Source organism: Dromiciops gliroides, chromosome 5, assembly GCF_019393635.1.
Source record: "Dromiciops gliroides isolate mDroGli1 chromosome 5, mDroGli1.pri, whole genome shotgun sequence".
Lineage (NCBI taxonomy): Eukaryota > Metazoa > Chordata > Mammalia > Microbiotheria > Microbiotheriidae > Dromiciops > Dromiciops gliroides.
In genome coordinates this window covers 253,957,471-253,985,058 of record NC_057865.1, presented here as the reverse complement: position 1 = coordinate 253,985,058, position 27,588 = coordinate 253,957,471, and the positions used below count along the sequence as shown (strand labels likewise).

Genomic DNA, 27,588 nt, shown 5'->3' with positions numbered 1-27,588 from the left:
TGGAGCAGTGGGTGGAGCTAAAACCTGAAGTGTGATCACTTGTGAATAATCCAAAACTCTTCACACATATTTATGATTTTTGCTCTCCAAACTGTCCACCTTCTGCTTGCCATGATGCTGTCATCTTATACCCTCTACCAGCCTCTGTACCAAAACTAGAACAAACCATCCTCTGCCCAATAATACAACATTTTGGAAAATTTTACATTTTATTAAAACTTGTACTGCTTTCCAAACCAGTGATAGCAGAATGCATTGCTACTGTACCTCTTTTAAACCATTAAAACACTGTCAGTCACCTTGTTCTTCAAAGGTTTTAAATGCAGTGTAACAATTTCTTTGATGTTTCTTATAGGATTTTTTCTGTCAATATTATCCAGAGACCGAGATTTGATAACATTATCACCAAATCAGCACCAACATTTGTTAGTATTTAAGTGATTTGTAGGTGATCCCACTGAATTCTTAATATGCATACCTAGTTTGTTTACTGTTATAAAGTTTTAACGTTAGCTAGATCAGAAGATCGCAGAGTTCAGCGTTCACTTCGTGGTCGCCAATGTGTAAGGGCCTAAAATTCTAGCTATGATGCCTAAAATCTAACAAATGGGCACCTTAAATTAGAACCTTTAGCAAGAGTTTAGTCTTTTAAGTATTTATTAAAGTATAACACATGGATAAAGTATGACATTTGCCTGCTCTCCCTATCCTGCCTGTCTCTCCCGCCAAGCCCCTGTCCAGCAACGAAAAAGACTTGCTCCTCCCAGAAGCCTCCTGTGAAACAGGAAACAGGGCTGTCCACACACACACACACACACACACACACACACACACACACACACACACACCTCCAAGCTAGTTGCTCTGATTGACAGGACCAGAGTTCACAATGTCCCAGCAGGGGGTGTCATTCCAATTCTCACATATGCTAATTAACACTTCCATTAAGGCCCTGAATAGGATGTTAAATGTATTTTTCCTTGAAGCTAAAGATCTTGCCTTCTCTGTCTGTCCCTTTCCTGTCTTCCTCCAAATCACCCTTCTTTCCTATGCATCTTACATGTGGTATCTGTCTTGCTTAACATCTGTTCCTCGGTACATACTACATGCATGAAGGATAGATTGATCCATGGAATATGTACAGTGTTCTAAATTAGTATACCCTTTCATTGGCTGTAGGGTCCTATGTCTTCTCTTGAACTCTCTCTTATACATTAGTCTAGTTATACATTGTACACATTCTCACTTGCATAATGTTATTGCTTCTAATTTTGCATTTTCTCAAATCTCATATTTGTCCAGGAAAATAATTAAGATTTTCCATTAATAAAAGGCTATTTTCACCATTATTCTGCCAGCCAGAAGTGTCTATTAACTGGAGCTTCTGTATTTTTACAATGTAACATATTGATGAATTATTCATTATTAATAATTGAAAAGCTATACTATTTGAAATACCTTTAGTATAATCAGTCTGTGTTTTGGATGATAAAGCTTCACTTACAGTCTATCAAAGCAGAATTTCCAGTACGTCAAAATGTGGCATGCACTGTATATACCTGAGGTCCTATCCTCTTTTGTTCACTACCTCACAACAGCTCTGTTTGAATAATAGTTCTTATGTCCATAATTTAATTTTGATAGGTTTGTAGTATTTTTGTTGATTTTTTTTTTCAGTGTACAAAACTTGAGAATTTCCGTTGATCAGATGAAAAATTTTTACACTATTTACATTTTAGTGCAAAGCTTCTTAGCATATTTTTCTTGTCTGCCATGTAACAAGTGTGGTCTTTTCAGAGATTCTTCAAGCTTACGAACAAGTGGTTCATATACAAGAAGAAAATGGGAAGACGATATCAAGAAGAATAGCTCAATTAATGAAGGATTATCATCACTCGGGCCACCGTATCATAGAAGGTAATACTGTTATTACTAAAAACCCTATTGTGTATATTTAGAAATATTGGGGGTGATTTATACTTTACTGAAGAAGAGACATTTATTTGGAGCGTTTAGAATTAAGTACTTTCTTTCAAAAGCATCTCATTGTTTATGGAAAACTTAGTTTTTGTATCCTTAGCCTTTAGGCTTTGGTTGATAAATATTTGTTCACAACAATAGCTTCCTCATTTTTATTGCCCTAAGTTTGCCACACCACTGAAAATGTATTCAGTTATAAACTCTTCATGTAACTTGACTGGAATAGCCGAGTGAGAATGATAATCAGCTACTTGATCCTCAGTTGATAACCCAAAATCCAACTTAGTGTGAAAATTTAAGCCTTTGCAACCCACTTGACGTTAGTTAAAATGCTGAAAAATCTAGTAGCACTCATTGGCCTGAGGAGAGGAGATTAAGCTCTTTTTAGGGAAATACATGAATTTTCTACCTATCTGCAGGCATGGAAAAAAATCGCTTCTGATTTCATATGCTTTCTTCCTTTCTCCTATGAAAAGTGGCAAGAAAAATTGACAGAAAATTTAAAGCTTCACCAGAAGTTATTTTGTGTTTTATTTTTTCATGGAGATACTAGTTTATATAAAATTCAAGACAATACAGTGCTTCAGTTTTCAGTTTTTACTTCAGTGAGCCCAGTTTATGAGTGAAATTTGGGGCTGAAGGGTTTCACTGGTCTTCTTTTAGCACCATACTGGAAGTATGGTCTAAATGTTTTCGGTTTTATGGACTAGAGTCATTGCAATGGGGTTCCTGTGGCTCCTGGGATTCTGGATCTCTTTGAAGGACCTATGAAGGGTTTAAGTCTCAGTCTAGGGTTTCTGAAATGGTTTTCCTTAGACCTGCATAATCACCAACTCTGATTAGGTTTCCTTAGGCTATCCCACAACACAGTGCTTTGCTCAGGCCCCAGTGTACCCAAGACCCAAGAGCTGGGGCATTTTTTTAGAAGTATGCCAGAGGAACCAACTAGCTTATGTATGGCACTTATTCATAAAGTGCTGTACTTTCAAATTAGCAAACTGTTCTACACTCTGGCAAATACTGAGTGCAACTCTAGTGGTGTGTGGAATAATTAAGTGTTTTCAATGATTCCAAGCCTCACTAATTTGTGTAACATCTAGACAGTGACTTTCGTGTCTGTATTCAAACACACTCTATATAGATATGACTCTCTCCTTCAGTTGTTCCTTTGGTAGAAGACAAGATGATTTGGTTAATTCTAGTGTTCCAAGTACCACATCAACACCAACAGTTACCTCTGCCGCTGGGCTCCAGAAAAGCCTACTTTCGAGCACAAGCACTACCCCAAAGGCTGCGAGCAGCTCCTCTCCAGCAGGCACACAAAGCAGGTCAGTGCACAGCTGTGTTTTGTGTTCAGGCCTACTGTGCGCTTTTGTATGTGCATGCATTTTTGTTTAGTAGGTACTGGGACTCTGGATTTTTTCATTTACCCTGTTAAACTTATTTGGCTACTTCACAGACAGAAAAACTACTGTACAAAAAATTAGGGACATCAGCCTTAAAAGTAGCAATTCCGCATGTCTCTGTGAAGAAAAAATAAAACATGAAATTTATTCATTATCAACTACTCTTTCATGAAAATCTTAAATGTGACTTTATCTAGTGAGCTTTATTGTTCATAGCTGAGAAATTTCTCACTTTGTGTTTTTAAAAAATCCGTCCCTGGAGTTACGTTATCAGCTGTTTAGCAAGTGCTTTCGGTGTTTAGCTGTTTCCTTTTCTCTTTTTGTGTTGCCGCTTATAATGTTATAGTACCTCACATCGTTTGTGGGCTGAGGATAGTGCTGAAAAAGACAAGGACAGTGTTCCCACGGCAGTGACCATTCCTGTTGCACCAACTGTTGTAAATGCTGCCGCTTCTACCACAGCCTTGACTACAACTACTGCTGGCACTGTGTCCTCAACATCAGAGGTCAGGGAGAGACGCAGGTGTGTAAAAGGACTGGATGCTGGGAGAGCATATCAAGGGGGGCAAGGGAGTAGGGTGGCTCGGTTGGGGGGGTTTAAATTTTGTCTAGTTGACCATCTTTCTATTAGGATAAATGAAGTAATACACATCATTTCCCTAGAAACTATGCAGATGTAACCAGCAACCCAGTAAGGTCTAATTAGCTCTGGAGATCTGGAGGCAAAGAAGTAGCAAAGTGCACTAGGAAAATACTGAAAATAGCACCTGTGCCTGGCTTCTCATCTTGCCTCTGGTCCTTAAGGCAAGTCAGGAATATTATAAAGGAGTCTACCTCAGTGACATATTCCATTCTTGACTAATGCCTCTGAGATTCCCCAGACTGAGATTTTACATTCATTCATTCTTTGACTTAACCTCTCTGAGTCTTAGTTTCCCTCTTTCCCACCTCTGCTTTATTTAACCTGGCAACTGATAAAGCTAAAACCATTATGGATCATTGTAATCTGGTATCATTATTACTTTTAATTTTAACTTTAATAACCATTTCTCTTAGATGGTTTCAAGCTGGTTTTGTTTGTAAACAAAGGATTTTTTAAAATGAATTATCTGGCTCTATAATTCTTCAATTCAGGTGTTTTGTTTTGTTTTTTCTTTGAGTTACAAAATTTAAGAGGTATGGAAATTCTAAAAGAAACTAAAGCAGTACAACAACTTACAGATTGTGGAAATGTAAAAATTATTTAATTCTGTGAGTTGCTGTAATCATAAATCAATTCATCTCCTGAGAGTCCATACTCAAAGCTGTAGAGAAACACACACACCCCCCTCTCATAAACTTGAATCACACTATTAAAGCCTAAAAGAACAGACATGGTTACCTTCATAGCAAGTGTATTGAGTACAAGAGAACTCCTAGTGACAACTATTATTAATAATTATTTAATGTTTTAGTGTATACTATTATTTGCCAAAAATTTATGTTAATAAGAAAAAAGGATTTTTATGGGAAAGATTCATTTTAATATCACTTGGATAAAACAAGACCATCTCCGTATTATTCCTTTGCTTTACCTTCTTCTCCCTTCCCCAACTCCCATCAAGCTGCAGCAGTGTATATATAGTATAGAGATCTAAGCTTGGCTGGGGTCAGGAAGACCTCTGTTCCAGTCCTCCGCCTGATATCTACTAGCTGTGTGATTACTTTGTCAGTATGTCTCAGGCAACTCTGTAGCCCTCAAAATTATAGCCTGGATGGAATTTGCTTTGGTGGAAGGAATTCTTCTCAGCTGAGGATAGGGGAGTGTGGGTGTGGATGTGTGTGTTTTAATGTAGAGCTGGAATTGATTTTAGAAATCTTAATTTACATTTGAGAACAGAAAACTAAGACTCATAGAGGTTAAGTCACTTGTCCAAGGCCACAGAGCCACTTAATGCCAGAGCCTGGATGGAGAACCCTAGTTGCCTACTCTGGTGCTCTTTAAAGGGGAAAATTCAAGGAAACAAAACCAAAACCTTACTTTTTATTTTTGTATATTTATTAAAGGGAGATAATTTTCAACTTACCTTTTTAAAATAACAGGAAATTTGGCTAAACTTTCAGCTCATCTATAGGCTTTAAAAAATGACCAAATTATGTTGTTGAAATTAGACTACCAAAAGCCTGGGTCTCAACCCTAAAGGTGTCAGTCATACATACTACAATTTATAACCTTTACTTCTTTCAGGAACCAAATTGAGAATTGCTCAGAAAATTAGAACTATTTTTGAAAGTCTCCTTTAATGCCACCAGATTCCTATGCATTGCCAATATAAAACAAATTCTTAAAGTGTCAAAAAAAAATCATTTCCAATATAGAAATTTTGTGGCTTACTTCGTTTTCATAATGTCTGCAGTAATTTTAATGCTTGTGTTTTGTTCCGTGTGAAATAGTTGTTTGCTATTTTTAATAATTGTTTTCTGTTTTCTTTTGCTTGTCTTTTAATTAAATTACAATATTATTCATCCACCCCCCAAAAAAGTTTTCATTGAACAGTGGCTTTTTTACACATTTTTTTTTTAAGGGCCTCGATTAATGCTAGAACAAGGAAATTCAGAAAGATTTCTTACTGACTTTTACTGATATGTTTAGGTTTTGCATGTTGTTTGAGATCACCAGGTTTATGTAGGATTCTTAATCCTACATTGTGGGTGAGTTCCCTCGCCTTTCTTCCACAGTGGTTCAAGATTTATGATAGAGAAAGACTGCCATTGCAGTGGATAGATAAATTTTATCCTTTTTAGGTATGGTGTGAATGATAGTCACATCTGTAGATTCATTGTTGTTGTGTTTTTTTTATTGGAAATGCCAATAATATCAGTGCCTAAAAAACTGTTTATGTTAAGAATCTGAATGTTGAAATATGTGAAACCAATTCATTTGCTAAATACAAAGCGTTCTTTAAAAAGAAAAGTCTTATCAGCTTGCTAAGCATATTAAGGCTAGTGACAGTTTGTAAGAATTAAAGCCATGAAATTGCTCACATAATTGCTATGCATTCTCTTCATTACAGTCTTTCAGTAAAATCCAATAGTAATAGGGTAGAAAAAGGCTATAATTTTCTAGAATCCATAGTTATATGGGTTCTGATGAACCTAAATTGGTTATGGGAGTAGCTGTATTCTTCTATTTTCATTATTTATAGTATCCCTGAGTTTTTATCATGGCATTTTTTTTTTTCCTTGCTTGCTTTCCTTAAGGACCAAACAGAAAGCTCAAAAGAGCCATTTGTAGTCCTAGAGCTTAAAACCTTCCATCTGATTAGTTCAAGAATTTGGGGTTTGGAGGGGCAGCTAGGTGGCGCAGTGCATAGAGCACCGGCCCTGGAGTCAGGAGGACCTGAGTTCAAATGCAGCCTCAGACACTTAACACTTACTAGCTGTGTGACCCTGGGCAAGTCACTTAACCCCAATTGCCTCATTTAAATTTAAAAAACAAAAACAAAAAACCTCAACATGTTTATGTTCTCTCATTTGACATTGTGGTTCAAATTAAAATTTTTTTGTTACTTAAATTACGCATAGATTAAACAAGCTATTTAAAAAATAAATTTTGTTTCTTGAATTTAGTCAGGCAATATAATGTTTTGAAGGAGATAAGATCTTTATAAAGATTTTTTTATTTTTTCATGTATTTATTAGAAATTATATACTTGTACTGAAGGGAAAGTTTTCATGACACACAAGTAGGACTTAGAAATTATATTCATAGTTGAGTGGTGTCATGGAGATGTTTAAAATCTCCCCTAAAGCAATCATCATTCATAATAAAAACTTTTGAGTTTCCATCATTCTTTAATTAAACATCTCATTTTAGCCATTTTTTGTTTAAAGTAAAGACATATTATATGATGTGATATAATTTTGGTAGAAACATTCTGTAGGATATAATTTTTTTAAGAAAAAATATCCTCTTGAATGCATCTAAAATTTCATCTACAGAATACAGTAAGCACAAATTTAATGTAGAGTAATGTTTACTTTTAAGTTAGGAGGTAAGAACATCCAAAGCAATCAATTACCTTTTATTAAAAATTTCCCAATTATATTTTAATCCAGTTCAGGCAGCACCAAGACAAGTGTGTTTGACACTTGTTGTAGTTCAGTGCTTATTCATCCAAAATTTGCTAAAAATTTATATTCAAAATGATGGCCCTTCAGCACAACAAGGTTCATAATTGTGATTACTGAGAAGATGGGCTCTCTACTTACAGTAGCAGAAAACTACTATCTTAGTAAGTGGTAAATTAATTGAGGGCTGTTTACTTTATAAACATTATTTTTTTAATATCACCTTCATTTATGAATATACTCCTCTCCCCGAATATAAATTTTTAGCAAATTTTGGCTGAATAAGCACTGAACTACAACAAGTGTCAAACACACTTGTCTTGGTGCTGCCTGAACTGGATTAAAATATAATTGGTATTGTCATATACCTCTTAAGAGGTGGGAGCAGTTCAGTAAAACTAATGAGTATATTACCTAACTCTGACAGTATATGACCGGGTATGCAGTGTTCCATACCCATTGTCTCTCACCTCTTCAAAGGAAAGAAGGAAGTTGCCTTGTCTCATCTCTAGGTGCTTACTTTATCATTATGATTGCAAAGCGTAGAAATGTTCTCAACATCAGGGGTGAAAGATGTTTTCTCAGTTCACCAGAGATTCAAGCAGCTTCCCATTTACCGAGCTTTCTCACTAAATCAGATTTAGTGTATGGAATGTTTCTCTCTTCACTACAACCAAAGTCTTTGAGAATTTGAGTGGAGATGAATTTATTAAGCAAGGAAAACCTAAGAGAATATAATTGACTAGAAATTTGTTCCTAATGTGGAACTAAGCTCCAACTTTCAGAATGGCATCTGAAACATATAAAGTGACAAGCTTTAGCTTTGGCATTTAAAAAGGAACTTATTTAAGAAATTAACATTCTTAAGAATTTGCACCATATTTTGTCATTTCAGAGTACATACAACACATTTCTAAGGAATTTTCTCAGTAACTTTTTTTAATGGAAAAAGTAACCATTTCATTTTCACTCAATAACATCCCATGTTTCCTTTAACATATGTTATATATCTGACTAATGATTTTTATTTTCCACCGTAGATCATACCTCACTCCAGTTAGGGACGAAGAGTCTGAATCCCAAAGAAAAGCAAGATCAAGGCAAGCAAGACAGTCTAGAAGATCAACACAGGTATACTCAATATACATACACATTGAACTTTGCCCAGGGTTAGGGTTAGGAGAAATATACACACACACACAAGAGAAAGTAGGCAGGGCACCTGTGATTTCACTGAAGTAAGAAGTCTAGTATTTGAAGACAACTTAGCCTTAGAAAATGCCTTGCAGTACTGAGAGATTGACCTGCCAGGGTCACCCGACTAGTCTGTATCAGAGGTGGAATAGGAACTTCACTCCAAGGCTATTCCTGCTAGATCCACTATACCATTTTACCTCTTACATTAAACTTAAAAACATAAGGTAAAAGATTGGTAATGTTTATTTTCAATTCTCATTTGATTTTAATTTCATTGATATAAGTATGTAAGCACAAGGAATAGACCTCTGGACCTCAGATCATGGAGGCCTGGCTTCAGTTTCTGCTTTATGTGACTATGGTCAAATCACTTAATCTTTCTTAGCTTCAGTTTCTTCATTTGTAAAGTGAAAGGTTCGTACCTACAGTTTTGATTTCATGGAGTTAACGTGAGGCTCAAATGAATTAAAAGTCTATAAGGGACTAAAAGAACTATGTGAGTGTCATCAGTCAATCACTAAGCACTTCATAAGTGCCAGCTATGTACTAAATGCTGAAAATACAAATATCAAAAGACAGTCCCTGTTCTTGTGGAACTTACAGTCTATTTGGGGAGGACAATACAAAAGGAAGCTCAAGGCAAGGGACATGAGGAGTGGAGGAGAAGGTAAGGTGTACCCCATGTGGGGTATGGTGGAGATGTCCCAGAGTGCAGCAACCAAGTGAGAAGTGAAGGGATGTCTGAGCTTACCTCTCTTCACTTTTGGGTTTTGTTTTGTTTTGTTTTTTGAGGTTTTTTTGAGCTGAACTATTTTTTTTCCCTCCAATTACATATAAAAACACTTTTTAACATTTGTTTTTAAAAATTTGAGTTCCAAATTCTCTCCTTCCACAGCCCCACTCCCACCCCAAATTCAGAAAGCAAGCAATTCCATATAGGTTATACATGTGTAGTCCTGCAAACATTTCCATGTTAGTCATGCTGTGAAAGAAGAGACCAAAAAAACCTCAAGAAAAATAAAGAAAATTTTAAAAATTATACTTTAGTCTGTATTCAGAAGCCATCAGTTCTTTCTCTTGGAAGGGATAGTATTTTTCATTATAAGTCCTTTAGAGTTCTCTTGGATCATTGATTGTATTGCTGAAAATAGCTAAGGCGTTCACAGCTGATCATCTTACAATATTGCTACTTTATACACGGAACATTTCACTGTATCAGCTCATGTAAGTCTGTGGGTTTTTCTAAGAGCATCCTTTACCTCTCTTAAATGGAAGTTTGGGGTCATCATCATCATAAGGCTTCTTTATCCTTAGAAATCTTACAATTAAAAATTGACAGCAATGAAAAAAATTAAAGACTAATGTATACTAGTATTGTGATTTTTTGGCATTGTAAAATGTTCATTTTTCTTTATCAAACATATTTCCTATTGTTGAGGTCAAATCATAATTCACAAAATATTTTCTATATATTATAAAAGCAAACAAGTCTTGTTTTTTGTATCAGATATCAGGAACCTGTGATGTGAGTGCCAAACATAAGGCACTAGAATGTAAGCGCCTTGACAGTAGAGATTGTGCCCTTTGGGGAGAGTACCGCATATACAGGTACTTCAGAAATTCTAGTTGATCTTTCAGTGCTATACATGGGTCAGTCATAGCCTCTGCAGTTCTCTCCCGGCTACTTGGAAAATCCAGTGCTCATCAGCTACCAGGAGAATCATTCCCTACCTTAGTTCCCAGGGGTGTGGACAGGCTGCGAGCAGTTTCCCTGAAATGCTAGAAGGAGATGGGTCAGGAGTTTGGCATATTACTTTATTTTTGTTTTGTTTTGTTTTGTTTTGTTTGGGGGGGCATATTACTTTATGAGACTTGTCTCCCCCTATATTTTAGAAGATATTTAGATATTCATTATTCAAGAGCACCTAATTGGAGTTGAAAACTGCCATATGAATCAGTAATAAGTATGGCAGACTTAGGCCTGGTATATTCTTTCTATATAGAGAATTTTTAGTGCATACCATTTATCTATAAATGTATGGGTTGTTATTTTTTAAATCTCTCATCTAGGCCTCCAGGCCTACTTCAGATGAGACTATCAATAACGAATTAATAGAACATTTCTAACAATGATTCACTTGCAAAGAATTGAGTATCCATACAATATTGTGAAAGAGGAATAATCGAAGGGTTTATTTTTATTACCATTAAGTTGAGAGATAATTCACTTTGAAAATACTTTTCTATCAGAAGACCTTATTGCCCATTTATTTTTTAGAGAACATCTTGGTGCAATTTTGAGGAGAGGAAAAGGAGGAATGTGTGTCCTTTCTTATACTATCATGACCAAATTTGTTTTGTTTTGTTTTGTTTTGTTTAGCATTTTAAAATAAATTTGCCAATATAATAGCCATATTCTTCCACTGATCATTCCTTCCTTTATCAGTGTTAGACTGAGGTCCACATTTTTTTTTTTTATCAGACATATGACCCTTCTCAATCTGACTCAATCTGCCATTCTCCCTGTCTGCCCCTGTAAGAACCTTGTGCTACAGCCAAGTTAGACTCCTTCCAAATGCATACATACCTTCAACACATACCTATGTATTAAACACAGACTCAGTTTCCTTTCAAAAACATTTAGTCCTAGAGGATGCATCCCATATTCAGAAATGAACCAAAATAGACCCATGTTTTATTCTTAGGTTTTTGTTTTCGTTTTGTAAATGTGTATGTACCACCTCTCCTGAAATAAGTTATATCTTTTTTCAAGACAGGAGCCATGTCTTACTTTCATCTCTCAGCACCTAGCACACAGTAGTGCTTAATGTTTGGTTGGTTCATTGAATAAAGGAATGACTGGAAAGATACTTTTTCTCAATTTCAAAGCCTGTTCTAAATGGATTCTACTTTTGTATTTTTTTAATTCATACGCACTGCTTTCTCATTAGTTACTTGATTTATTTTGGAGATCAGGGGTGTGTGTGTGTGTGTGTGTGTGTGTGTGTGTGTGTGTGTGTTGAAATGTACATATTGCAACTTAGCTTGCCTTTTTTGCTCACAGGGAGTGACACTGACTGATCTTCAGGAAGCTGAAAAAACTATAGGAAGAAGTCGAACTACTCGAACCAGAGAACAAGAAAGTGAAGAAAAAGAGAAAGAAGAAAAAGAAAAACAAGACAAAGAAAAGCAAGAAGACAAAAAAGAGTCAGACACTTCCAGAGAAGATGAATATAAACAGAAATACTCCAGGACATATGATGAGGTAATGAGTAATTTTTCTTGAAATAAAAGCTTTAATTGGGAACGTTGAATGATTTGAATGATTTTTATAACACTGAAACAATGATTATCTTTCTTACAAGTGAAATATAATTGATTTTATATATATATATATTATATATATATATTTTTTCTGTTCAATAGCCCTATCAGCGTTATAGACCAGTGTCAACCTCAAGTTCAACCACTCCATCATCCTCTTCACTTTCCACCATCAGCAGTTCTCTCTATACTCCAAGTCAATTAAACAGGCCAAATAGTCTTATAGGTATAACATCTGCTTATTCCAGAGGTTTAACAAAAGATAATGAAAGAGGTAAGAACACATTGCCTTATTTGGATTTTTTTTTTCCTCCTGTATCTCATTACCCCTTGGGAATATACTACAAAATGGACTCAGATTACCTTTTTTTTTCTTTCTTTCTTTTTTGGGGGGTGTGTGTGTGAGGCAATTGGGGTTAAGTGACTTGCCCAGGGTCACACAGCTAGTAAGTGTCAAGTGTCTGAGGCCGGATTTGAATTCAGGTCCTCCTGAATCCAGGGCCAGTGCTCTATCCACTGTGCCATCTAGCTGCCCCCTATACTACTACTTATTAAAAAGGTAATCTAGGGGCAGCTAGATGGCACAGTGGATAGAGCACTGGCCCTGGATTCAGGAGGACCTGAGTTCAAATCCGGCCTCAGACACTTGACACTTACTAGCTGTGTGACCCTGGGCAAGTCACTTAACCCTCATTGCCCTGCAAAAAAAACAAAACAAACAAAAAAAATAAGTAGTAGTATAACTTGTCAAAAAATACCACCTTTTCTATAGACTTTCAAAAGGGAAGAGGGAATAAGTACATACAATCTTAGAAGGGACCACAAAGATCGTCTATTCTAACTTGTACCTGAATTATAAATTCTTTCCACAGTATTATTTAATGGTATATTCTACTCCTAAGGATATTCAGCCATCCTTAACTTTCAACCTTCTGGTGAAAGGAAACTTGATAGTCCAGTTTTCCAAGTTCTGCCTTCATGTTCTTTTAAAAACTTTGAGTTCTAGATTCTCTCCCTCTCCTCAGCCTCTCCCCACCCACTGAGAAGGCAAGCAATATGATATCACTTAGATGTCAAATTATGCAGAACATTTCCATATTTGTCATATCACACAAAAACAGAATAAAAAACTCATACTTCAGTTTGTACTCCTTCATCCATTCTCTCTCTGGAGGTGAATAGCATTTTTCATTATGAGTCCTTTGGAGTTATAGTATGTTATTGTGCTGATTAAGGTTACTAAGTCTTTCACAGTTGGTTATCTTTACAATATTGCTATTGCTCTATATATTATTCTCTTGGTTCTGCTCACATCACTTTGCATCAGTTCATAGAAATCTTCCCAGAATTTTCAGAAACCATGCCCATAATCATTTATTGTAGCACAGTAGTATTCTATCACATTCATGTACCATAACTAGTTCAGCCATTCCCTAATCAATGGGCATCCCTTCAATTTCTAATTCTTTACCAGCACAAAAAGATCCGTTCTAAATATTTTTGCACACATGGATCCTTTTCTTATTCATTTTATCTCTGAAGTATAGACATCCTAATGTGGTAAGACCCATTTTCCTACATCTCTTCTAACATTTGTTATTTTCCTTTTCGGTCATGTTAGCCAATCTGATGGATGTGAGGTAGTACCTTAGAGTTATTTTAATTTGCTTGTTTCTAATTATTAGTGATTTTTAGAACATTTTTTCATATGACTATTGATAGCATTGATTTCTTCCTTTGAAGACTACCCAGACCTTTGCCAATTGAGAAATGTCTCTTATTCTTATAAACCTGACTCAGTTCCCAATATATTAGAGAAATGAGACCTTTATCAGAAAAATTTGCTGCAAAATTGTTTAGCTACTAAGTATTGTGTGTTCCTTACTGTGGCTCTATAGTAATTGGATTCTTTTTTTCTGGCTACTTGTAGTATTTTCTCCTTGACTTTGGAGTTCTGGATTTTGGCTCTAATATTCCTGGGAGATTTTTTTTTTCCTTTGCGGGGGTCAGGGTTGGGGTAACTGATAGATTCTTTAGGTTTCTATTTTGTCAGTGGTTCGATCACATGTAATTAATTTTTCTTCATTATTCCTTGAAATAAGATCACTAGACTCTTTTTTTCTCATGACTTTCAGGTAATCTGATGATTCTTAAACAAGTTCTCAATCTTTTTTCCAGATAAGTTGTTTTTTCTATGAGATATTTATTATTTCTTGATGTCTTGTGTAGTTATTAGCTTCCTCTTGGCAATTTCTAATTTTTAAAGTGTTATTTTATTCTGTGAGATTTTGTATCACTTTTAACATTTGGCCAATTCTGATTTTTAAGGAGTTACTTTCTTCAGTATTTTTTGTGACTCTCTTACTGAGCTGTTAATTTTCTTTTCATATTTTTCTTGTATTCTCATTTCTTTTCTCAGTTTTTTTACCTCTGTTCTTATTTGATTTTTCTTCTCTCCCCCCCTCAAGCCCCCTTTTAAAAATCTCCTTAGCTCTTCTAGGAAATTTTGTTGGGCTTATATCCAATCTGCATTTTTTTCCCTTATATCCAATCTGCTTTGTTTGTAGAGGTTTTCAAAACTAGTGTTCTGTGTTTGTGTCTTGAACTTCCTTGTCACTATGATAACTTTTTATGGACGGGTTCTTTATTTGCTCATTTTCCTAGCCTACTTACTTCTTGACTTTGGGCTTTAGGTGACCGTTGAGCTCTGCTTGCTTCTTGGGGTGATGGGGGAAGAATAACAGGCCTGAGCTTCTGTCTTTTATTTATTTATGCTGCTTTCACAGCTTGTTTTGGGGACCTATAATTTTTCTGTGCTTCCAAAGTGTTGTGATATGGGAAGAAATCTGTTCATTATGTTCCTGATCTACACTCTCCAAGTTCCTGACCCAATTTGGGTCTCTAAGTTTCTGTAGACTGCTCCTGGACTCCATCATAATTAGCCCACTCAGGTGGGTCTGCACGTTCAGACTGATTGAACTGCTGGTTTTTCCTTTGGTTTTGGTCTCCTGCCCTGGTTTATTCCACCACTAGCTTATGTGAAAAACCAAGGCTAGGGCTAATTCTTCCCTCTTCTCTTGGCCTCAAAGCCACACAGCTTGTTTCTGGAATGTCTTCCTTGCTCTTTCAACAAGCAAGACTCCTACACTCTTCCCCACCCTGGAACTGTGACCAAGGGCTGAGTAATGGACAACAGAGCTGCCAGATAGCACCCACTGGTGCTCCCAGTATTAGTACAGTGGTCCCCTGGGGTCTCTTTCAAGCCAGGTGTTTAGTCCCCTTCTGATCCCTGAGCACTGAGATGATGTTGTATTGCACTTCTGGCCAGCCCCAACCCATGTCTACAGACCTCTTTGAAAACTTTCTAAACTACCCTGGGCTTTTAAAAAAAAAAAAGTCACTGGTTTTTTGTTTGTTTTTTCCTTGGCTTTCCCCACTGAATTCAGTTTGGTGTGCATTTCATAAGTTGTTGTGGAAGAGTTTGTGGAGGAACTAGAGCAAAGTTTCTAGCTCTCACTCCACCATCTTGGTGATGTCGGTTCTGTTTCTTTAATATCATATGTCTTTTTCCAAGCAAACAAAATTGATTCCTATGTTCTCAAGTAATAGAATCATTAAGTAGTGTTCTTAGTCATTGAAATGAGAAATTGCTCTATTTCTGAAAACTGACAGGCCACATTGATATTTTGGAGAATGCAAACTTATTTAAAGATGCTATTTAGCAAAGACAATCCTACCAGCCGCTGACTGGAGATATTCCCACACCCAGGATCGATTATACTCTCTTATATGCATGTCCTGATAGGAAGAAAACCAAATATATTCTGGTCCTCATATTCGTCACTTATCTTTATCAGATGGTGAAAAAAAAGAGGAAGAAAAAGAAGGAGAAGATAAATCGCAATCTAAATCAATAAGAGAGCGACGACGACCAAGGGAAAAACGAAGATCGACTGGTGTTTCATTTTGGACCCAAGATGTGAGTGAAGTGGCTGCTGTCAAGTTCTTTGAGTGTTGATGACTGCAGAAACCAAGTTAATAAATGAGCACTCTGCTAGATTTCAAGGGTTCCTTAAGTGTTACTCATCTGGACATCCTGCAATAGATAGCAGTGCTTTACTCATGGGTGTTCACTAAGATTTTTTGCATTTGAAGGAGCTAAAAGGATCTGTCAGTATGTACTTTTGAATCAGTTCTATAGTTTCTATCCTAGAGTTTTGGGTTTTTTTTAAACCATCACACTCCTTTGTACAAAAATAATTACCATCCATTTTGGTCTTCTGATAGTACCTAGAGTCAGGAGTTATATCCCACTTTTTGTTTGAATAAGAAACTAAAACATTAATGTCTGCAGACAAGTCTATTTGGGTTTTCTTGGACATAAGTACTTCCTTGTATCTCTCATTTATTTTGGAAATTCTTCTCATGGTTGTTTTGTTTTTGTTTTGTTTTTGTTTTTGTTTTTTAAACAGAATCCCATAAAAGAGAAAAAAAAACTTATTAAAACTCATTTTGGAAATTCTTAAAAGGAAGATCTCATAGGCAAAATACTGTTACAAAGAAGATCTCTGTAACAGTAATTTGAACTCTAATGTATGGTCCATAAAACGTTGCTTTTTTTGTTCTCCTTATTAAAAATTCTCTACGACTGATCCTATGAAAATAATTCATTCTCCAGTCACTATTAGTGTACTTGGTATATTCTTTTTCCCCTAGATAAGAGCAACAAGATGGTGATATTAGATCAAAATATACTCTGACCCAAACATCTGACAAAAAGACAGCTTCTACAGGGTCCAAACTTTGATGGTCCTGAGTATTTTAGCATTTTTGTAGGCCCCAAATTATTTAGTTTTATTTTTCATTAATAATATTAAGGCAGCTGTTTCTGTAAAGCATTTCGTTTCTTTTATGTAGTTATTTATTTTTAGCAGCTTAATAAATGCGCAGGACAGAGAACCCTAATTTCAGAGATCATTTTCTTAACTGTAAGTGTACTGAGTTTGAAATTTGACAATACCTTCTTCTGTTAGTAGTTAAGTTAAAACCTCACCTGTAAATTTCTTTTCAATTCCAAATCTACATCGTCTTAACAAATATTTACTTTCAGCATCAGCTACCCTTCATCAGCCTTCCAACTAAGCTCCTAGACATATGTAGCATAGCATAGGAGAAAGAAACTTGTTAGAAGCTTGGAGGAAAAGAAGAGTACAAACAGTTGTGTACCATCAGTTGTTTCCCCTGTTGGCTTCTCTAATCCATTCAACTCACTGTGCATCAATTGAGACCCAGAGGGCTTCCATGACTTGCCACAGTTTCACAGTTCGAGCAAAGTCGGAAATGAAACACATTTTAGTCAACTTTCCTTTCTGTTCTTCCTCACTGAAATTCATAGAATTTAAGAGGATTTTAAGACTAATCTACTCCAGCCCTTGTCTGATTAACCGAACTGTCTTCATGTCATCCCCACCCATTTGTCCCCTCTGCCTTTACGTACTTAATTTGTACTGTTACCAAACCTGTTATATTAATTTGGGTTTTAATATTGGTCTTAGGGCCCAGGAGTGAGCAGGTTATATCTTCTGTGGTCATCCCTGCTCTTTCACACTAATATCTTTAGTAGAAGGAATGCCACATTTGTAAGGATGATCTGACTTCAATCACCTCTGAAACTCAACCTGTCAGCAAGCATTTATTAAATATTTACTATGGGCCAGAAGCTGTGATAAGTATATGGGATGCAAAGAAAGGCAGACACACAGTCCTGGCCCTCAGGAGGCTCCCATTCTAGTGGAGACCCCATACAAATAATTATGTACATCAATGGTACTTATGATGTGATTGGGAGGGAATCTCAGAAGAAAGGCACTGGAGGAAGGGGTTAAGGCCTTACCCTCAGTTACATCCTGACAAGCCATTCAGCCTCTCATTGAACAGCCAAAGCCTATGGTGCTTGACTGTTGAATTATAAGATTATTTCACTACCAAATTATAGTATGTTTATCTACCTTCTTTGCTTGTCCCCTCTTCACCTCCACAGCTGTCATTAACCATCACTGACATTCATTCCAGCTATTTTGCTGTATAACTGTTCTCCCTTTCCTCCTAGCCACTATTACCAACACTTTATGATGCTAAAAAGCTTATATGGTAGAAAAGAAAATTCCTATTTTAAGATTGTTTACTTCGTTAGTATTTTTTCAAATGAGATTTTAAATAAGACAACTTTTAAAATTCTTTAATGCCAGCTACTGATAATTTTTAAATTTAGTTGTCTAAAAAACATTAAATCTATTTCAGAGTGATGAAAATGAACAGGAACAACAGTCTGATTCAGAAGAGGGATCAAATAAAAAAGACTCTCAGGTAAATTTCGTTATTCAGATGTCTTTTGGGGGGAAATGGTATGCTAATGTGTCTTTTTCATTGCAATTAGATTCACTAATATGAAGTCATATTAAATTCTGTCTGACTCATGACTTTGTGTTTTCATTCTCAGCAGGATTTTTTTTTTAAAGGAGGGTGGCATATTTTTAAAGAAAAGTCAGAAGTTTCATGAAATATTAATACTTTCATAGTATCTTCTTCTCTTGTTTCTCCTTACATTCTGAATGTTAAAATGCATTCTGAAGTTAGATTTAGGTAATATAACTTTGTTATCCAACTTTATGAAGCTTTATCTTTTATTTAGAATAAATTGTTAAAGTTAATTAATTTTGAGATGACATTTAGAGTTGAGAGGCAATGTGTGATATAGTCGATAGAGAGCTGGCCACAAAATCAAGAAGATATGGGATCAAATTCTGCTTAGGTTGTGTCACTCTGTCCTTGTGCCATTCGACTGGTAGAGGTTCTTTTGGACTTCTCCAGTAATAAGATCACAGTTGCAGACCTTCCCTCCGTATTTCCCCAAGAAAAAAATCAGAAAGACTAACATGTTACTATCAGCCTTCAACTTTAAAATAAGGGACCTTTAAAGTTACAAGATTATTATTAATTAAGCCCTGGAAACATTTACCTTATCTACATTATTAGACACTACCTTTTCCAAATTTCTTCCTGTTGTTTCTAATGGGACAGCAAATTTTGGGTTGTTTTGTGCTGTGACAACTCTTGGGCAACTGCTTATATGGTCAATTGACATTGACCAAAGCCTACTTTACGAGCTTCAACTGTTTCCTTTGTGAAAATGTAATTACCTCCTGAAGTGTAAGCATTTCTCAGAAACTGTTTTCAGCTTCTTAGGTATCCCAAAAGAACATGAGGGACCCCCCCCCCCCAATAAATAAATAAAATAAAATACTTTTATTAGCTATTTGTCCAGAGTCTCAGATTTTAGGAAAATATTTTTTGTTATTGTTTTCATATGTTAGAGGCTACTATTTTCCTGGTAGTGCTGAAACTAAATATTACTATGGAGTTGGTGTTTTTAAGAGAACACGCACATTTTGGTTGTTTTTTTTTTTAAAGGATTTATTTCTCAACTGTACATTGCAAATGTTATTAACCAAATGGAAAATTGAAGCTCACAGAGGTGAGCCAGTTGATGGAGACTCCTGTAGTTTCCAGTTCTTTTCTTCCCTCCCTCTCTCTCTCTGTCTCTGTCTCTCTTCTTCCCTCCCCCTCTCTTCCCCTTCCTCCTTCCCTGTCTCCCTTCCCCTTTCCCTCTTTCTCTCTCCCTCTCTTCCTCCCTCCCTCACCCCTACTCTTCCAGTTTATTAACTTTTGGGGTATAGTTCCAAATTGCTGTTCAGACTGGCTGGACAAATTCATAGCACCACCATGTGAGTCAATATGCCTCTTTTCCCATCAACTTTTTAACCTTTGCCATTCTGATCAGTGTAAGGGTGTAACAGCAGAATTGTCCTAATTTGTATTTAGAATATTTTTTCATATGGCTATAGATAGATTGGATTTCTCCCTTTGAATATATCCTTCAACCATTTATAAAATGTTCTTACTCTTATAAATGCTACATTGGATTTGTTCATGCAAAAACTTTTCTATTTCATGCAATCAAAACTCTGTTTTTATCTTCTGTGGTCCTTTCTAACCCCTGTTTGTTCATGAACTCTTCCCTTCCCTATAGATCTAAACATAGTCCCAACACCCAAAAGTTCTTCTCAAGTAGAGTCCTTACTCCAGTAGTTGAGGCCTTTGGTTTTATCAGATACTAGTTTAGTATATTTGTTTGCTTTCTATGTTTTGTATCTAAGTTTTTTCTACTGGTTGACTCTCTTTTTTAACTGGTACCAAGTGGTTTTGATAAATACTGCTTTGTAGTTTTTCCTATACATTTAAAAAATTCCAATGGCTCTTCTTCCCCCCCACCCCAAATATAATTAACACTCCTTCTGCTCCTTTCCCCTGACCAATTAAAATGTGAGAAGAAAAAAATAAACCCCTGTAACAAATAAGCATAGTCAGGCAAAATGGTTTTACACAGTGGCTATGTCTAAAAATGTATGTCACATGGGGCAGCTAGATGGCGCAGTGGATAGAGCACCGGCCCTGGAGTCAGGAGTACCTGAGTTCAAATCCGACCTCAGACACTTAATACTTAACTAGCTGTGTGACCCTGGGCAAGTCACTTAACCCCAATTGTCTCACTAAAAAAAAAAAAAAAGTATGTCACTTATTGCACCTTGAGTCTGTCACCTCTCTGAGGAAGTCAGTGATGTGACTCATCAGCGATCTTATGGTTGTCCATTGCATTAATCAGAGTTCATGCTAACTCTTGACAAAGGAAAGATGTATTAGGGGTACGAAATGAGACCTATATTTTTGGACGTGGGAAATACGTTGATCTGCTTTGCATGGCTATGCTAACTTGATATATAGGTAGGTTGTTTTTTTGTTGTTGTTTTTAATTTTGAAGGGGAAACAAAATGGATAGTGATAACAAAGGGAAAAAAGGGCATAAAGGGAGCTTTTGGGGGTGGGGTGAGGCAATTGGGGTTAAGTGATTTGCCCAGGGTCACACAGCTGGTAAGTGTTAAGTGTCTGAGGTCGGATTTGAACTCAGGGCCTCCTGACTCTAGGGCCGGTGCTCCATCCACTGTGCCACCTAGCTGCCCCTGAAACATTCTGGGTTTTTTGTTTTGTTTTGTTTTTTGTTTTTGTTTTTTGTGGGGCAGTGAGGATTAAGTGACTTGCCCAGGGTCATACAGCTAGTAAGTGTCAAATGTCTGAGGTCAGATTTGAACTCGGGTCCTTCTGAATCCAGGGCCAGTGCTTTATCCACTGTACCGCCTAGCTGCCCTTGAAGGGAGCATTTTTAAAATGCACAGAAAGAAAACAAACACATTTGGAGGGAAATACAGACAAGTGAAACAACTTTCAGAACCATCCTGCTGAATTCAGTACATGCTTGGAAGGAAAAAAAAACACTATATAATGAGATTTGGTTTTTATTCATAATAATGCAGCACTTTTTAAGGTTTTGTAAAGAGGTTGACATAATGCTATCTAATTTGGAAATGCAGTTTAGAAGTTAGGAGAGTTTAAGGTTAGTCAAGTAGATCTGAGAATCATCTGCATAGAGATAATAATTGAATCCAAGGGAGCTGATGGAAATCACCAATGAAATAAAATAGAGGGAGAAGAAATAGACTTTGAATGGAGCCTTGTGTGATACCCATAGTTATCAGGTAATAAACTTGATGAAGATCCAAAAAAAATCCAGAGAAGGGGCAGTTAGAGAGGTAAGAGGAGAACCAGGAAAGAACATTGTCCCCAAAACATATAGAATATCAAGGAGAAGAGGGTGATCAACACTGTCAAAGGATGAAACTTGGTCAAGAAGGTTGAGATTTGAGAACAGTCAGTTAAATTTGGCAATTCAGAAATACTTAATGACTTTGCAGAGAGCAATTTCTGTAGTATGATGAGGAAGCCAGACTGAAAGCAGTTAAGAGAGTGAGAAAGAAGCAGAAATATCTATTGTAGGTGGCCTTCCAGAGGCTTGTTGGTACCTGTCAAATTCATAACTTTTTTTAAGATCCTTCAGTCGCTACCTTCTACATTCAGCCTTTGCGGATTCCCTTCAATTCCTAATGCTCACCCTGCCAAAATTATCATATGTGTGTGTGTGTGTGTGTGTGTGTATATATATATGTGTGTTTGTATTCTTTTTTAATAGTAGTTTATTTTAATTTTTTTCCAATTATATGTAAAGATAGTTTTCAACATTCATTTTTGTAAGATTTTGAGTTCCAAATTTTTCTCCTTCCCTCCTCTCCCCTGAAGCCAGCAAGCAATCTGATATAAGTTATACATTACAATCATGTTAAACATATTTCCATGTTAGTCATGTTTGGAGAGAAGAAACAGAACAAAAGGAAAAAAAAACAACCCAAAAAAGTGAAAATATTATGCTTCCATCTGCATTCATTCAGACTCTATAATTCTTTTTTTTTTTTTTTAGTGAGGCAATTGGGGTTTAAGTGACTTGCCCAGCTAGTAAGTGTTAAGTGTCTGAGGCCGGATTTGAACTCAGGTACTCCTGATTCCAGGGCTGGTGCTTTATCCATTGCACCACCTAGCTGCCCCCTCTATAATTCTTTTTCTGGATGTGGAGAGCATTTTCAGTCATGAGTCTTTTGGCATTGCCTTGGATCATTGTTTTGCTGAGAAGAGCTAAGTCTATCACAGTTGATCATCACATAATGTTGATACTGTGTACAATGTTCTCTTGATTCTGCTCATTTCACTCAGCATCAATTCATGTAAGTCTTTTCAGGTTTCTCTGAAATCTGCCTGCTCATCATGATTTCTTACAACACTGTAGAATTCCATTACATTCATATACCACAACTTGTTCAGCCGTTCCCCAATTGATGAGCATCCCCTCAATTTCCAATTCTTTGCCACCACAAAAAGAGCAACTATAAATACTTTTGTACTTTTGTGGGTCCTTTTCCCTTTTTTGTGATCTCTTTGGGATGCAGGCCTTGTAATGGTATTGCTGGGTCAAAGGATATGCACAGCTTGATAGCCTTTTGGCCATGGTTCCAAGTTGCGATCCTTTTCAGGTTCTTTCATTGGCTCAGATTTTTTCACTGCCATTCACTAGGACTTTCTTCTCTGCTTTCTTCCTTTCTCCCCATATTCCTCCTCTGGATTTCATCTACTACTATAGCTATAACAGTCCAGATGCCTACAGATATGTATCCCAAACCCTGTGCTTTCTTTCAAGCCCCAATTTTACATTTCCAAACTCTTTGCTAACTGGAGGCAACTCAAACCCATGTTTAAAACATTGAATCTGTGATTTTCATCTTCTTTAAATGTTTCCTTTATTTGTGTCAATGGTATTACCTTCCTTCCCGTTAAATTTGACTTTTATGTGCTGCTATAAGCATACCATTGTGTCAGTCTCTACTAGGACAAAAAAATGTTAGTTAGACATTCCTCATCCTCACAAAGTCAGTGACCCAGTCTGGAGATACAACATTTATACCAGTAGTGATAAGGCAAAATAATGATTCGCATAAATGCCATTTGAGGCCTGAGTTAGAATTCTAATGGAAAGGCTTTATTGAATAACATAAATGAGAAAATGTGTATGTTTTGTTATTTTCTCCATAACCTCCTTTGAACGTGTGCTTCCTGTGGACAGAAACTGTTTTTCATTTTGTCTTTGTATCTTTAAGTCCTACATACAGCAGTATCTTGCACATAGTGGTTGCTTAATAAATGCCTTGGGGGTTGTATTAGAGTAGGTGGTATATGAACTGACATTTAAAAGATTAAGTTGATAGTATTTCAGTAGAAAGACTTTGGGAGGGGCATTTCATGGTGAGGAGTCTTGTCCAGAAAGACTAAGCCAAAAGGATGTATGTAACTGATGACAAAGGAATTGATTACAGTAGTATGGGACAAGGCTGGAAAAGTAAGATGGGACTGGATTGTACATACTTTGTAAATTAAGTTACAAATCACTCAATATAGATAGAGTACTGTGTAGTACAGTATTCTGCACATAACAGGTGCTGTTTACAAAATACTCTCATAGGACTCTAGATTTGGACTTGAGAAATCTATATTTTAGATCTTTCAGATGAGGAAATCTCATAGGAAGTGAAATAATTTGCTCAGAATCCCACAGATATCTGGGTCTTCTGACTTCTACATGCAGTGTCTAAGATATAGTAGGCCCCTAACAAATGTTTGTTAATACAGCATTTACATAGTATGTCATCTCCTCGAGAGAGAGCAGTTGCACTCCAGATTTTCATTATTCTCTTTTCCATTTAGCATTGCACCATACAGGAAGATGTTAGTTTGAATTCCAAAAATAAATGTTAATCAATATCTTTTTGCTCTTAAGTGTTTATGAAATGTTTTGTGAATGCACATGAGTTAACTTTTGTAAGAGTTGGAAGCAAGTCAAAAGTATCCCTTAAATTTTTGTGTATGTGCCTTAACTAGATTGTTGCCATGTTATATTTATTTATAACTAGTTTATTTTCCAATGAAAACATAAAAATTAATCTCTTTCTTTTTTTCCCCTTCTTTTTAGACTGATTCCCTTTCAAGGTACGTTTGATGGTTTTGTGTGTGTATGTGGTTCATTTTAAGAAATGTCTATTTGACTCATGTATTCAAGTATTTTAAATGTAATAGTTCATCACTTATTCTATTCCTAAATAATTGTGGGTTTTTAAATATCTAGACATTTTGGACTAAATGTATTGTACAATAGGGGATCACTTTTGCATTTCTAACTTGTATAGTATAACAGCAATAGATGGGATAGCTGCTTTGCTCCTGCATATATACCACAACCATTTTCAGGGGTTGGTTACCTTTAACATTACTTTTGTTAAAGTGAAAGGCATAGTAATCTAAAACTGTCTTCTTGTTCTGCCTGAAATCCTTGTGATTCTGAATGGTAGGCTGCTCAGGCCATAACTTCCTTCCTGGACTGGTATTCCGTTTCCACTGTCCTTCCCCGTCAGCTATATCATTGCATTGACCCTATCTTGCATTTTGTACCTTCTGGAAGCCTTGTACTACTACTAACAAGCTTTCCTTCATATATATCCATGCCCTTCCCCCTGGAAATTATTTTCTATGCTTTGGGGAGGGGAGGGGGGGCAATGAGGGTTAAGTGACTTACCCAGGGTCACACAGTTAGTAAGTGTCAAGTATCTGAAACCGGATTTGAACTCAGGTCCTCCTGAATCCAGAGCTGGTGCTTTATCCACTGTGCCACCTAGCTGCCCCTGCATTTTTTAATTTTACTTATCAGAGTAGGTGGTGTTTCCTCTCAATACATTATAAAAACTTTCACTTGTGTCTTTGTAGCACCAGTGTCTAGCACAGTGCCCAACATATAATAGGTACTTGATAAATGTTTCTTAAACTGGATCATAAAAAAAAACCCAACACAGTTTAACATAATTGAAGGTATAATAGTTATGGTTTGGATATTTTTAATAAATGCCAGAGACCTAGTTCTAGAAGCCCACTCTTTTTTCCCCCCATATAAATATTATTATTTTTCAGTTACATTTAGACATAATTTTCAACATTTGTTTTTATAAAATTTCTAGTTTCAAATTTTTCTCCATCCCTCCCCCCTCCCCAAGACAGCAAGTAATCTGATATAGGTTATATATGTACAATCACATTAAACATATTTATTTCTGCATTAGTCATGTAATGAGAGAAGAATTGGAGCAAAAAGGAAAAACCTCAAAAAAGAAAAACAACAACAAAAACAATAGAAATAGTATGGTTCCATCTGCATCCAGATTAAACAGTTCTTTTTTTTTTTTTTTTCTGGATCTGGAGAGCATTTTCCATCGTGAGTCCTTTGGAACTCTCTTGGACCACTGTATTGCTGAGAAGAGTCTAGTCTGTCACAGTTGATGAGCACACGGTGTTGTTGATGCTGTGTACAATGTTCTCCTGGTTCTGAGGAGCCCACCCTTTAGGACAATATCAACATCCTTAACTAGGCTGTCTGGATTGTAAGGCGTTCTACATAATATGAAGTGTCTTCCTCGTGACGCTTCATTCAAAGTGCTACAGCTCTATTGCATTGGGTTGTCACCACAGTATACATGTGCATAGTACCTAGTACATCTCAGTATATATCAAATATTGGTGGTATACTCACTGGGAACTTTGCTATAGACCTGACATAATAAGTTGAATCTTTTATGTATTTGCCCTTTTTAAAAAATGATTTTCTTGAACATTCTTTAAATTTAAAATGCCCCCTATAAACAAAATCCCATCATATGAAAATCTAACTTTAAAGAATAGATATGGTGATTCTTTTTGTAAGGGAAATTCCCATGGGATTTATTCTTGTGCTAAGCTGTCATAATGCATTTGTAAGTTATGATTTAGAAAATAGATATTTGTACATAGATTTTTTTAATACATGTGTATGTTTGTGTGCTCCAGGCCTATAAGGAGCTCTTCATATGGATATTTCCTTCACCAGTACAGGCCAGCAACTTTTCTATAGCTTAGAATCTTAATAGAGTTCTTTGGCGTTCCCAGATGTTATGACCTGCCCAAGGTCACACAAGTAATAAATTAGCACCTCAGACCTATCTTCTCTGACTCCAAATCATGTATATTTTCCAATATACCATACTGTAATGTTTCATGGTCTTTTTTGAAGTGATATTGTTCTTATTTTTTAATGTTGACTTTTGTTTTTTATATCAGTTAATTTCTAGTATATCCTACTATATTTAGTATATCTCGTATATCCTTAAAAGAACTCACTAGTGACAATTTGGAGTTGTTTTAATTTGCAGTTTTCTTATGTAATTGTTGATAGTTTATATTTCTTGTTTTGATTATTATTTATATCCTTTGATGTATTGGGAGATAACTTTATATTTATGTTAGTTCTCTTAGATATCAGACTTTTATTAGAGACATTTGATGTGAAAATATTTCCCTTTTCCATAGCTCAATTCTTTTTTCATTGATTTTATTCATGTAAATACTTTTTAATTTTTTTATACAATATACACTATTTTCTCATTTATATGTCTTTCTTGTCTAGTCTTCAACTGAGCAAATTTTCTATTTTTTAACCAATGCCAAATAGTCTTGATGATCACTACTACTTTGTAGATTTGACAATGCCTGACTTTCCTTGCCTTCTACTTTTCTTTATTTTTCTTGATAATCTGCACCTTTTTTTCTTCCAAATGGATTTTATTTTATCTAATTTTGTTGGCTAGGCATAGCTATGTCAGTTAATTAATATATGGTATGCTGAAGGCCCTAAATTGGTCCTTCCACTCATACATTTCATTTTAGTAAACATTAATTAATCTCATGCTTTATGCTAGACAAAGTTGGGATAAAAAGACAAACTGTCCCTTCCCCTAAGGAGTTTTCTTCCAATTTGGAAATTGCAACATGTAAAATATAAAAATACAAGATAATTTGAGATGAGAAAAATCCTTATCCACTAAGAGAATCAGGAAATTAGGACCTGAGCTCAAACTTGAATGAAGCCATAGCCACTGCAGCAGGCAGCATTCTTTGCTACAAAAGATTTCTGCCATAGAGCCAGGAACGAAGGAAAAGG

The 27,588-nt window shown here is 36.0% G+C and overlaps 1 protein-coding gene across 7 annotated transcripts in view; it reads left to right on the top strand.

Moving 5' to 3' along the window:
* Positions 1-27,588, top strand: part of PPP1R12A (protein phosphatase 1 regulatory subunit 12A) — a 183,153-nt gene that overhangs the window by 131,085 nt on the left and 24,480 nt on the right. For 5 of the 7 annotated variants that reach the window (XM_043966755.1, XM_043966754.1, XM_043966757.1 and 2 more), the window contains 9 exons: positions 1,798-1,917; positions 3,141-3,308; positions 3,733-3,909; positions 8,537-8,627; positions 11,758-11,958; positions 12,120-12,291; positions 15,875-15,996; positions 18,318-18,383; positions 24,541-24,557. In XM_043966755.1, coding sequence (XP_043822690.1) covers positions 1,798-1,917; positions 3,141-3,308; positions 3,733-3,909; positions 8,537-8,627; positions 11,758-11,958; positions 12,120-12,291; positions 15,875-15,996; positions 18,318-18,383; positions 24,541-24,557 — 1,134 coding nt within the window. The remainder of the gene's footprint in view (positions 1-1,797; positions 1,918-3,140; positions 3,309-3,732; positions 3,910-8,536; positions 8,628-11,757; positions 11,959-12,119; positions 12,292-15,874; positions 15,997-18,317; positions 18,384-24,540; positions 24,558-27,588) is intronic. The other 2 variants (XM_043966758.1, XM_043966759.1) reach the window with 2 other exon arrangements.